We start from the raw sequence: 13223 nt of genomic DNA on the forward strand, positions 1-13223 counted from the left end.
AAAAAGAGTTTTATTGGTTTTGGAATTTTTCATCGCTCCTAAGAGAGTCAATGCCTCAAAGAGGGTCCATGAACTCAAATAGAGTTTTAAGGGTTTTGGAATTTTTTATCACTCCAAAGAGAGCAATGGCCTTAAATAGGGTCCATGAGCTCAAAGAGAGTTTTAAGGGTTTTGGATTTTTTTTCATCACTCCTAAGAGAGTCAATGGCCTCAAACAGGGTCCTTGAGCAAGCTCAAAAAGAGTTTAAAAAAAATTTAAAAGGTCTTCAAACCTGCAAATTTACATAAATGCCCCTTGGCAAGAGATGAATCTCATAATTTAATTTTCTTTTACTAAAATTTCCTTCTTATGATTTTTTTTTTAAAAACTTTTTCATTCTTTTTTTTCCCTTTTTTTACATGGAATTTCATAAGAGCATCTATTTCTTTGAACTTGACTAATCTCTTAAGACACGCCTCGAGATTTGTACTAGGGTTATGAACATCGTCTTGCTCGCCATGGATGAAGTAATTGGAGCCGAAGGGGCCATCACCAGACCATATATCGTCACCACCACGTTGTTCTTTTTTTTTCATCCTTAGCTAAGATAGTGACGGCGGCATAAGCCGTATATCGTCACCACCATGCTGTCCACATTCTTATCCTTCGCCTTTTTTTTTAACTTTTTTGTGATGGCGTCTACAGTGAGTGAAAATAAATAGCATGCATATACTCTTGTCTATGTGCATGATTTAAAACAAAATATGCAAAGAAACAGGTCCCACTAAGAGACTAGCATCATTAATTAAAGAATTTTTTTTCTTCATGGCATGGGCATAGGGTGTGCAGCTGTAACACATCTTATACATTTTGTATAGAGTTTCATCTACCTCATCAAGATGACATTTTTTCTATGGCATTATGCATGGGATTAACAACCAAGATATGTATGTATGTATTTTGCATGAAATTTCATCTAAGATTTTTTTTTCATGGCATCTTGCATGGATTAAACCAAACCAGAACATGCTTACACATATACGTATTTGTATGAGATTTTATAAGATCATCTACCTTCTTCAAGTGATGAACTTCTTAAGGCTTATGAACGTTTTTTTTTTTTTGCTTGACGTGTGTGAAGGGGATATCACTATTGTCGGGCATCTCCACAGGATCTTTCTTCGCCTTCATCTTCACAATAAAACTTTGTTGTTAGGTCCCATACATATGGAATGACCTCAATGACATTGCCGGTGTTGGCCTCCCCTTGGTGCATGTAATGGTGACTTCCTCGTGGATGCGGCGGAGAACCTCACCAAGATCGCGGTAGATATGATGCTCGTCGGCGATGTTGAAGAGAGCTCGGTTGGAAGGAGAACACCATTGAAGCTTGGAAAGATAAGTAGAAATTCGGATGAAGAAACGGACAAGAGAACCTCTATCAAAAACATGCATGCCTTCTCCCAAGGCGGGCCCCACCATGAAAGAGAACCTTATTCATGCCTTAGATTTTTTTATCTCACCCCGGTCCCACCATAGAAGAGAGCTTCATTTTTCTTACTGTCTTTTCATCTGAGAAGATCCTCCCCTCATATTTTCTTTTCTTTTTTTTATATTCTGCCGGCCCTCACCATGGAGAAGAGATGCATCTAAGTCCGAGTAAAAGATAGAATCGGGCTTTTATTAATATTCCTCTCTTTTTTTTAAGCAGTTAAGCCCAAAACTTTGTTTATATTTAAACATGAATTATTATCCATCAACTTTATTTAAACTTAAATTTAATTTTTCTTATCCAAGAATAGATAATGTTTCAAATTTGGTTCAAATTAAAACTTTTTTTTTATATAAAAAAGTGAAATTACATTTAAAATATAAAAATATTTGTTGTTTTCCATAAAAATGAATATTTTATACTCATCAAAATAAATTATGTACTCTCTATTCTAAAAAAAATCCACGATTTCTTTTTGTAACTAAAATTTTATGTATATTCAAAATTTTATTTAAATAATTAGAATTAATTTCTGGATTTGTACATTAAAATTATACTTTTCTGATAATAGAATATTTGCCAATATTTTTAATTACTTAAATAAATAAATAAAATTAAAATTAAGTCTCACTATCTCACGACGTGCGTCGCACGTGCCAAACCCTTGTTGGGCTTTGGTCTCTAGGGTTCGCGGCGAAGAGGGAAGAGGGAGCGAGCGGTGAGAAGCCTTGGGAGATGACGACTAGGATCGCTCCCGGCGTCGGAGCGAACCTCCTCGGCCAACACTCCGCCGAGAGGAACCAGGATGCCACTACATATGTCGGCAATCTTGACCCCCAGGTAACCCCCATCGTTTGGATTCGTATTTTTTTAGGGTTTTGTAGTTTTTCTTTCGATTTGTGATGTATATTGTTGTCAAGGTTTCTATCACTTACTGTGTGTTTGGATTGAGTATAAAATGAGTAAAAGGGTAGAGAAAATTGAATAAAGCTTTTATCTTGTGTTTCTGATCTCCAGGTTTTTAGTGAATATATTGCATTGTTTTGTAAATTATCAGAAGTTTGTGACTTGATGTTGTAAAAGTATGGTGATATTGAGTTGTTCCTTGAAGTAGAAATCAGTGCTCTTTGGTGGATTTCATGAATGGAATTTAGATTGCGGAGTGTGACTTGTGTGGTTCTGTTATGCAGTTCGTATTTTGGTATTTTGATGTAATTTGTGAACATAACTTTGCGTGTTTCTGTGCCACAGGTTTCTGAGGAGCTATTATGGGAATTATTTGTCCAAGCTGGGCCTGTTGGTATTTCCCTTGTACATATCTTTTGTTATTGCTTTTAAAAAAAAAAAATAATACTCGTTGCAGCGAATTCTGTCTCTCATATACTTGAATATATGTGATTCCTCTGTAACAATTAGAATCTATTAAGTTATTGCAGTTTAGAAAAATTGAATGTGAGGAACACAAAAGTTTTACAGTGCTTGTATGTTTTATTCTATGATCAAGTTGCTATATTCATGACCATTAGGACTTTTTGGGATCTAAAAATTAATGGATATCTGTCTAATACAATATGGAGTACATCATACACTAGTGTGTTTTGCTATAGTAATCTTTAAGTGTGATGTATGCATTCATTTGAATTAAAAGCTATAGTAAACATTGTTAATGTCTATATAATGTTCTAGTTGTGTTTTTTCTTATATGTACAAGTTTGGTAGTTTGAAAAGCCTGTTATTCAAATGATATAGTTGGCTTATTCTTCTTTATTACTTTTCATCTTGCTTCAGTTAATGTCTATGTGCCGAAAGATAGAGTTACTAATCTTCATCAAGGATATGGGTTTGTGGAGTTTCGGAGTGAAGAAGATGCTGATTATGTAAGTGATGTTGCAAAACCGTTGTCTACATCTGGCTTTGATATCTTGAAGTTTATTAAACATTGGGACCACTGTATTGATTATGATATATTATTTCTGTTATTTTTTCTTTTACAGGCAATCAAGATTTTAAACATGATAAAACTGTATGGAAAGCCAATACGTGTGAATAAGGTATGCTTGATATATTCATCCTATGCTTATCATTTATGTATAATACAAATTTCTTAATCACTGATATGATGATTTTTTTATCTTTCCTTAGAATAGAGCTCTTGCAATTTTGGCTGAATTATTTTTTCCTTTTCTCCATTATAGTTTTATGTTCCCTTTTGATTTCCTATTTACCTCTATAATTGTTTTGTGATACAATGCGATTGTATTTTCTTTGAATAATTTCATTGTGTCATTGCATTATTTTGCCTTCATTTAATGTTTGCTTCTTAATGTGAATGTTGGAACATTTCCCAACTGGTTTCTTTTAGTATAGAACTTATGTAGAACTATGTGGTCATGACCTGCTAACTTCTATGGGACTCACTTCTTGATTTATGGGGAAATTCTATGATTATTAAGGAGCCCACCCTTTAGCACTGCATCCCATTGGTTGGTTTTTTTAATATAATTTAGTGTCTTTACTGCACTATGTTTTATTGCTGCAAATCCGTTCTCCATAATGTTGCTGTTTTGACCTGCATAAAAGCAAAGCTTATAAATATATACTCATTCCTTTTTACAGTTTTCCCTGTTCTTTCTAGTAAAATTTTGCACTTTAAGCAAGTTCAATTTATTGAATTCTTTTTTATCTTGCATCTTTTTCATCCTTCTATAGTGAAGCACATATAGACTTGATCTCATCTATGTGGTAGGTTGAGCAATATACCAAGTTAGAGCTGAATTTTCTCTTGTTGATTGTCTACTTAATCTAAGTTATTTAATTATTACTTTAATAAAGTTTTATTATCATCTATTTTCTCTCGAATTAAATGTGGATTTGGGTTTTTAGCAGAGATAGAGTTGATCTTGTTTATGTGACAGGTTGAACCATATACTGAATTAGTGTTAAAGTTTCTCTATGTTTAGTTTTGGTCAAACTTCCATGGTTGTCTACTTAATTTTGGTTATTTAGTTATTATCCTAATAAAGTTGCCCTTGTGTCTACTTTTTTTGCTAAAATTAAATGTGGATTTGGTTCATAACTTTTGGCTGTCTTAAATTCCTACATAATTTGGGATGTTTGATAACTGTTTTATCTGATTGATGATCACTTGTGGCATCTGAAGAAACTTGATGGTCATTGATTGGTACTAGATGGCTAGTCCTAGATCCTGGAGTTATGGATGGCTTTAGATAGTTTATCACTGATCTGAAGTTAAAATGATTGGGAAAGAATCACACTTAAAACAAAGCCATGAGTCCATGACCCATATATTTTTTTTTTATAATTGTTCGATGATACTTTTTTATATGCTTTCTTGCTTTAATCTATGCTTAATATATTGTGTATTTGCTATTGTGTAAATATTGCGTCAAATAAAATATGAATGGCTGAATGTTTTAGATTAAAGGTTAATAAAACAAATGCTGGTTGTCTTTTTATAGTTTAGTAGTCAAACCTTAGAAAAGTAATTCTGGTTGAACTTGAAATACACATTCTTAATGAAAGCTGAGAAAAGCAATTGATTGTGATAGTGTCATTAATTAGACTAATGTGAGTTGTTGCTTGATGCTCCTTGTTTCTGTCTTTAGGCTTCACAAGACAAAAAGAGCCTGGATGTTGGGGCAAACCTTTTTGTTGGAAATCTTGACCCGGTATGGTGTCCTAATTGTGACCAAGATATCCTTATAACTACATTTGCATGAGGTTTACTTTTGTGGTATTTTTTGCAGGACGTGGATGAAAAGCTTCTATACGATACATTCAGTGCATTTGGAGTTATTGTAACAAATCCAAAGGTTGCACCTCTTTTACTGTTCTTGTCACTTTCACTGATATCAGTGGATTTGCAGACCTCTTAGACTATTTTCCTTTATCTACTTAGCTTTTTTCCCACTATATTCAACATCTCTTTGTTTAATATTTGCAAGACATGTGAATCGTTTTGAACTCATATACCTATGCCCTCTGGTTGTATATCGGGTTCCGAAAGAATTCTTCCTCATGATGTATCTGCTTTTCCTTGAAGATCTAATGGTAGTTCTCAGGGCAATTGCTAATTAGCCATGTAATTTATCAATCAAAGGATAAGCTTTTATTTGTTGTTACCTTGTCATTGCTCTAGTAACAAGTTTACGCCTGCCTTCTACCTCATGCAGATTATGCGAGACCCTGAAACTGGAAACTCCAGAGGCTTTGGGTTTATCAGCTATGATTCGTTTGAGACATCGGATGCAGCAATTGAGGTAATGATCATGTTGTCTATGTCACATAAGTTATCCTTCTCTTGGAATAATGAAAATGTTTAGAACTCTCCGCAGACATCTGAAAGTGAAACACGGCTGCATTTGGATTTTATTTTTCTCTTGCTTCAGTTAACTTTGTCATTCATCAACTTTATATTTATGCAGGCCATGAATGGTCAATACTTATGCAATCGTCAAATCACAGTTTCATATGCTTACAAGAAAGACACGAAAGGGGAACGACATGGAACTCCGGCAGGTAATTGTTGTCTGTATACTTAGTTATTGTTATGACCTTCAAAGGTTAGTGTTAGCTCTTCATGCCATTCTTTATTTATGAGCTTTTTTGTTGTGTGTGCTGATCAACAGTGGGCAGTTGTTTCAGATTAATTTTTCTATTTGTTCCTTCAATAGAATGGTTCCCTATTTTGATTTTGCCAGGAGTCTAAATCCCAGGCTGTTCTCATTTTTTTATTGATATTGTGCAGAGCGAGTACTGGCTGCAAGCAACCCAACAACACAGAGGAACAGGCCGCATACCTTATTTGCAAGTGGACCTCCAACTCTTCCAAGCGGTCCCCAAGCAAATGGTGCCAATATTGGCGCTCCCGTTCCTCGTCCTTTCCTCACTACCCCAGTCCCACCTGGTCAGATACCACCAGTTCGTCCTCCACCACCACAAGCTGGCCAGTTCCCGCCACCTATGCACATTCCCGGAGCACCTCCATCCTGGCCTGGTCAGCCACAACAGCCTCTGCCTTCTCTTGGCCCACCTGTGGTACCAGCTCCCCAAATGCAGCAGCAGTTCAGGCCTCCACCGATGAGGCCACCGGCCAACATACCTCCGCCACCCCCACAGAACATTATGATGGGGGCACCACCACCCCATTCAGGCATGGGTGTTCCACCACCCATGTGGAGACCAGCCCCACCACCCCCTCAACAACTTGGTGTAAGACCTTTCCCGCCCCCTCAGATGTCGATGCCACCGCCTCCACCACCGGCAAACTCCACATTATAAATCTCATCTGGTGCGCATTCAGGTCTTTTGAAGATTATACTCCCCTGGGTGATGAAATTGATATCCAATGGAGGCTCTCTACAAAGCTAACGCTGCAAATTACTTATACTGTGCCATTTGCATGTAACCTTGCGGAGCATGGTGTAACGACAATTAGATTGCTAGGCTGAAGGAGTTGTCAACTCACACGGAAATCAGTTACTGAGCACTTGTCTTGTGAGATCAGCTGTTAAACAGGTTGAGGATGTATGTTGCCTTAAAAGATGTTTTCATTTTTGTGTTGAGCTATGACTGCATGTTGAACATGATGTTAGCCAAGATAAGATTACTGGATTTGAATGGCCAACTTGGTGTATGAAATGTTGCCTCTTTGAAATTTATTTCATGTAATTGAAGAAGACACTGATGAACTTTGATTTTGGGATTTGTGCATCACTTCATTAATGCGCCACTCCGGGACTGACAAATTTCCTAGTAACAGTCTACGAAACTTATGTTACTACTCAAACTAGTATCTTATGACTAAAATAACCTCTAGAATTCTATGTGCATGCCATATTTTGGGCTATTTTGTGAGTTGGGCTATGCTTAAATTTGGCCCAATAAGGCAGTACACTTGGACTTATATATATAGATACTATTTTTATTATTATATGATAATATGCGACATTGTCATGCGACTCACATTAATTATAAATTTTAAACATCAAGCTAAGTGACTTCCCTACCCATTTATTCTACTCTAATTTGCCTTAGAAAAAAAAAAAAAAAAAAAACTCAAGAGAATCCTAGAGAGTAATGTCAACCCAAGATTCCCAAGTTGACTCATCCAACACTAAAATATTAGTTGACTTAATAGCTAGCTGTTGGAGATACACATATTCATCAAGAACTAAGTCTTGATCCTAATCAAATGGTTGACTTTAGATAGTTCAGTCCAAGCTCCCCACCCTCAAACCATATAAAAAGTATTTGACTTTATAAGTATCTATTAAGTGCCACCCAAGCTTGTATTTTGTCAAAGCCTTGTTTAATATTCATAACTAATGGTCTTAATTTTTTTAATTAAACATAATCCAGGGGGCGGCGGAGATGCGAGATTCTTCAATGAATTTGGCCGTCAAGTCTACACTTTGACAGCCAAGCTCATCATCAGATTTCCAAATTCCAATGCATTCTTTGTGCTGTATATTTATATATAATTAATGTATTGTTTGATTTTAATAAGTGTTAGAATATTATGTGGTGTTTGAGCAACCAATTAATTCATGGAAGGGACAATAAAAGTAACTGTTTGCATTGATTATTGTTTTTTTAATATATATGTATGGATATATATATATATATTGAGAGATTTGTAGCACCGCCCATGCACGTTCATGGCTGTTGAAAATAATGGTGTCTTAACTGTTAAACGTGTGGACAATAAGGAAGTAATTATTTGGTAGTTCTTAATTTTCTTGGCTGTGGTTTTGAAATTTTGACTGGTTCTTTGTTTGTTTATTATTTTATTGAGTAATTATGTGCAGGGTTTATTTTGTTTTATTTTTTATTAATTTTTGGGTTTAACTACTTTACTTGCATGTCATCCACTAATATTTGCTTTTATTTTTCAACACATGGTTTAGAAAAAAATGGGAGGTGATATCTAATTTCTATATTTTAAAAATGTAATAATAAAAAATAATAATTTCTAGATCAAGTTAGTGAAATTTGTCAAATTCCTTTTGAATTTTATTTTTCATCTAGAAAATATTGACAACAAAATAATAGTTTGATGAGTAGAACTTTAAAGACTATGACTATTTTTTTGTTAGCTATAAAATATTTAAATATAACTATACAAACTTTTTTTTTACCTACTAATTTTGTAGAGAAATAAGCTCTAAAATAATGTGGAGTAAGATACTAGAATCTCTAAATGAGTTAGATTTTTTTAGTAAGTGTTTTTTTATTTTTATAATAATAATAATAATAATAATAATAATAATAATAATAATTATTATTATTATTATTATTAATAATAATAAAATGAACAAACCATGACTTACAATTAATTCCTTATACCATAAAGGTGATATATATATATATATATTTAAATTCATTCATTTATATATATATATATATATATATATATATATATATATATATATATATGACAATATGTTTTCTAGGGATGTTCCCAGAAAACGAATCTAGGGACGTCCCCTACAACAACCATTAGATCACCCATCTAATGACTGTTGTTTCATTTCTAACCCCAGAGATGAGGGGTTAGTGATGCCAACCCCACATTCAGGGTTAACTTTATAATAAAACAACAATCGTTAAATGATTATCTAACGGTTGTTGTGGGCGTCTCTAGATTTTTAAATTTAGGAACATTCCTAAATTATCGGTCCTATCTATATATATATATATATATATATGAAGTTGTGATTTTCTAGGAACATACCCAGAAAATATTGTCTAGGGATGTTCTTTGGGGAGGTTGGATCGCCATCTAACAATGTCCCCTCCCCTCTTCTTCCTTTTCACTAAGCCCAACCCCACTAGTTCCTTTTTTTCTTACTTTTAAAATATACCAATACTGAAATTTTTATATTTTAATTTACATCAATGTTGTTTGGTTTGTTGTAATTAAAAATATTGTATTTAATTTTCCATTGTTCGTTTGATGTAGAAACAATTAATTATTTAATTAATCTTCTTTATAATAAAAGTTATTTTTAAATGAAAACAATTAATTAATTCAATGATTTATTTATTAAATTTATAAAAATATTTAATATTACTTTAATTATATTAATACTTAAAAATATATTTATAATTAAATTAAAAAAAACTTACTTCATTAAATATTTTAATTATATTATCAATTATAAATCTGGTTTTATCATAAAAATATTTAATTATAAAAATATAAAATATTTTTCTACTTATTCATTTTTATAATAATATTACAATTATATATCAAATAATTTTAATAGTCGGATAAGCATAGTGACAAGTGGATACCACTCTGCTAAACGACCATTTTGGTCTATTGAGCGTCGGGATCCCTGCGTAGGGGTGATTCGCCCTCGAGTGTCGAGTGTGGGCCCTCGAGTTCGATCCCTCATCTCACGCAAAGGTGAGAGCGCGGTTCGATGGTGGCATGGCTCCCCACGTGTTTGTCCCTAAAGTCGGCACATCACGCTTTCTCCATAAAAAAATAAAAATAAAAAAGTGGATACCACTTTACAATATTTCAACTTATAATAAAATTTATTGTAAATCAAAATATTATAAAAATAAATGAATTATAAATGAATTTACATAACATTAAACTAAACAAGGAGTTACATGTAAAATCAGTTATAAAACACCCGGTTTAAACCAAACAACCCCTCCAAATTCCAATTCATCATGGGATCAAATCCAAGCATCTAGCCCCTGGTTTTCCAACTAATTGGCACACGTGCTCAAAGATCATCCCCAAAGTATTTAATAAAATAAGTCAAGGAGGGGAGACAAAATCCACACAAGTAGGTACCCACCATATGTACATATATATATATATATATATATATATTAATAGTTGTATTTGAGTTTTATTGTTTATAATTTTTTGGATTAGTTGGTTGACAGTTAGGCAAGAAGAAGAAGAGGGGGCGAGTTGTGAGGCAACCGCCACCGGCCCACAACGTGCACGCCCGGTCACGTGGGCGAGCTAACGATTAACTGTCAACCGTGTGGATTGAGTCGCGGTTGTCGCACGGGACTGTGAGCGCAAGTGCTTGACGAAAGCTTTGTTTTGGCATTACATCAAACGTCTTATCTCCGCAACTTGCTCTCTTATTAGTTTATTTATTTATTTATTATTTTAATGAAACTTCATGCCTTTTTACTCTTTGTTTTTTGGCGGCTCCCTCCACCTCACTATGTCGCTTTCTCTTCTTGTTTCTTTCCTCTTTGATTTTGATTTTGATTTTGTCTTCCCAAATGTTTGCTAAAGTTAGTAGCTCATATGTCCACTATCAAACAGATGTCATGATGCAATAAATCAAGAATTTATGTATTATATATATATATTGATATATATGATTTTTAATTATTAAAATATGTTTGATATACTTAAAATCTCTAAATTAATTTAAATTATGTTTCAAAATTACAATTATTTTACTAATGAATTATTCATGTGCAAAAAAAAAGGAAAAAAAAATTATGTTGGAAGATGGAAATCTAATTTTTTATAGCACTTTTAGCACTTCATCCCAACTAATTTAGAGCCCGAAGCTCCCAAAAATACAAGTTGATTAAAGATCTAAAATTTTTTTTTTTTTTGAAAAAAAAGACATTTTTAATTTTTCTCTCGTATAACTAACTACTTTTGATTTCAAAGGGAAAAATTGTTAGACAAGTTATTTACTTGATTAGAAATAATTTTAAAAAAAAATAACTAGAAATTTTCTTAAATGGTTTTGGAATCTTATTGTTCTTCTTATATAACTTTTCAGGTTTTCTTAGATTGATATGATGTAAAAAATCATGAAAATATTTAATAAATGCATCAAAATTTATTAATTGGGAGAAGTTTTATTTTAATTTAATTATACAGGTAATTATTAACTGTAAAATTAGATTAGAATCTTTTGAAACAATGGACGTAGCATCTTGGCTTAGTTCAAGTGGTTTGTTCTTTTTTAACTTTACATGTATGAAGATGGTGATGGTTTTGTAGTGTTCAGTGAATTTTGAGCTTGTGATGGTTGAATGTTTCTATTTAGGTGTGCAACTAAACGCGGTTATCGGTTCTAAGCATCTAATGACGGTTGTTAATTGATAACAATGTTTTTTTTAAAATGTGATGTTGATAGTTTCATTAAACATTCAATATTTGGTCAAATCCTTTCTAATCATAAATAAAAAAAAAAGGTTACATAGTGCGATTATAGTTGTAAAGATATTTCACACTAATTTTAAATCGGCAACAAATTCTTTTTACTTTTGAATAAAAAAGTTTAAATTTACAAAACGGAGTTGTAGGTGTAAAGATATTTTATTTTTATCAAATAAAACATTGATTATTTTTCAAAAAATAAAATTTTGATAAAGAAAAGTAGTGTATTTTACCTATATATATTTAATTTTTTTTTAATGAATATTAAAGAATATGTATGCATTTTGTTTATATCTGCCAAATTTAAGGCATATATTCCATCATCTCATTTTCAACAATGACATAATTAACTTTGAAAAAAATGGGACATCTAGAATTTTTTTCTTTTCAATAATAAAAATAAATTTAGGGTTAATGTCATACCATGCCTTACTAATGAAAGTACAATGAACCTTCTTGGATGTTGGTCCATCCCATGTTACATCAAAATGTCACAATAATCCAAGGGCATTTTACATTTTACTCCTTAGAAAATGAAAACTCACACATTGGCCCTTAATTGAGTTAATTCCCTCTTAAAAGTTAAAAAGATTCTTTAAAAAAAAATTAAAGATACTTTCATTTGCATAGAATAACAGTTTGTTTTTTTCATATGCTTAATATGATGGAAAACAACAAATCAATAAAAGTATACTAAAATTCATTTACAAAAATAAAGTGACATGGGATTTAATTTAAAAAATAATAGGTTATTTATTTTTTTCCCCACAATTAGCACGGGAAAAATGTTTGGATAGAATTATTTTTGACTAATAAAACTTTAAACATATTTTTAAAATTAATTTAAAACATATAAATAATGCGTGTGGAAAATAAAAATAAAAAGTAAGAGATGCAATTAAATTTTTTCTAAAGACTAGGTCTTCATCATCCCTGTACGTAGAACTAAATTGGTATATTAATTCCAAGTCATATGTATAATGATTTAAACGAAGTTTCAAAAAACCACAACTATCACAACAGATGGAATCAAGAAAAAGGAGAGCAAGAGAATGATTCAAATATCAAATAAGAACTCTCCACAATCCTTGTTTTTAGCACCAATCACATTCACTGTTACTCTCATGGGTCCCAAACTAATTTGGGGGAAAAATACAAAAAAATAAAAATAAAATAAAAATAAAAATAAATCTAAAAAGTATACCTATGAGACCAAATAAGTATCAAGAAAGGCTAGAATAATATTATAAAACCCACTATGATAATAATAATTGACATCATAAATAAATAAATTAATTGGGAATATATTAAAAACTTAGTTTCATGTTAAATTTATATCAATTTTTTTTTAATCTCTCCACACAAGCAAAAGGGGGAAAAATACATGACAAGTGGGAAAAACCTTTAATTTGTAAAAATTCATTTTTGCATAGTGATATGCAAAAATAATAACTAACTAGAATTTGGCTGATTTTTTTTTCTTCAACATTTTAGGATGAAAATTATATAAAATTTTTACATTAAAAATAGTTACTCACACATCATGAATTTTTTTAAAAATATAT

At 32.1% G+C, this 13223-nt stretch overlaps 1 protein-coding gene across 1 annotated transcript; it reads left to right on the forward strand.

The window, feature by feature from the left end:
• Positions 1-2120: 2120 nt before the first annotated feature.
• Positions 2121-7192, forward strand: LOC120257653 (splicing factor 3B subunit 4). Its single transcript, XM_039265083.1, has 9 exons — positions 2121-2312; positions 2724-2772; positions 3261-3349; positions 3467-3523; positions 5099-5161; positions 5240-5305; positions 5666-5752; positions 5918-6011; positions 6241-7192. The coding sequence occupies exons 1-9, from the start codon at positions 2208-2210 to the stop codon at positions 6771-6773; spliced, it is 1143 nt and encodes a 380-aa protein (XP_039121017.1). The 5' UTR covers positions 2121-2207; the 3' UTR covers positions 6774-7192.
• The last annotated feature ends 6031 nt before the right edge of the window (positions 7193-13223 follow it).

Source organism: Dioscorea cayenensis, unplaced genomic scaffold (assembly GCF_009730915.1).
Source record: "Dioscorea cayenensis subsp. rotundata cultivar TDr96_F1 unplaced genomic scaffold, TDr96_F1_v2_PseudoChromosome.rev07_lg8_w22 25.fasta BLBR01002248.1, whole genome shotgun sequence".
Classification (NCBI taxonomy): domain Eukaryota; kingdom Viridiplantae; phylum Streptophyta; class Magnoliopsida; order Dioscoreales; family Dioscoreaceae; genus Dioscorea; species Dioscorea cayenensis.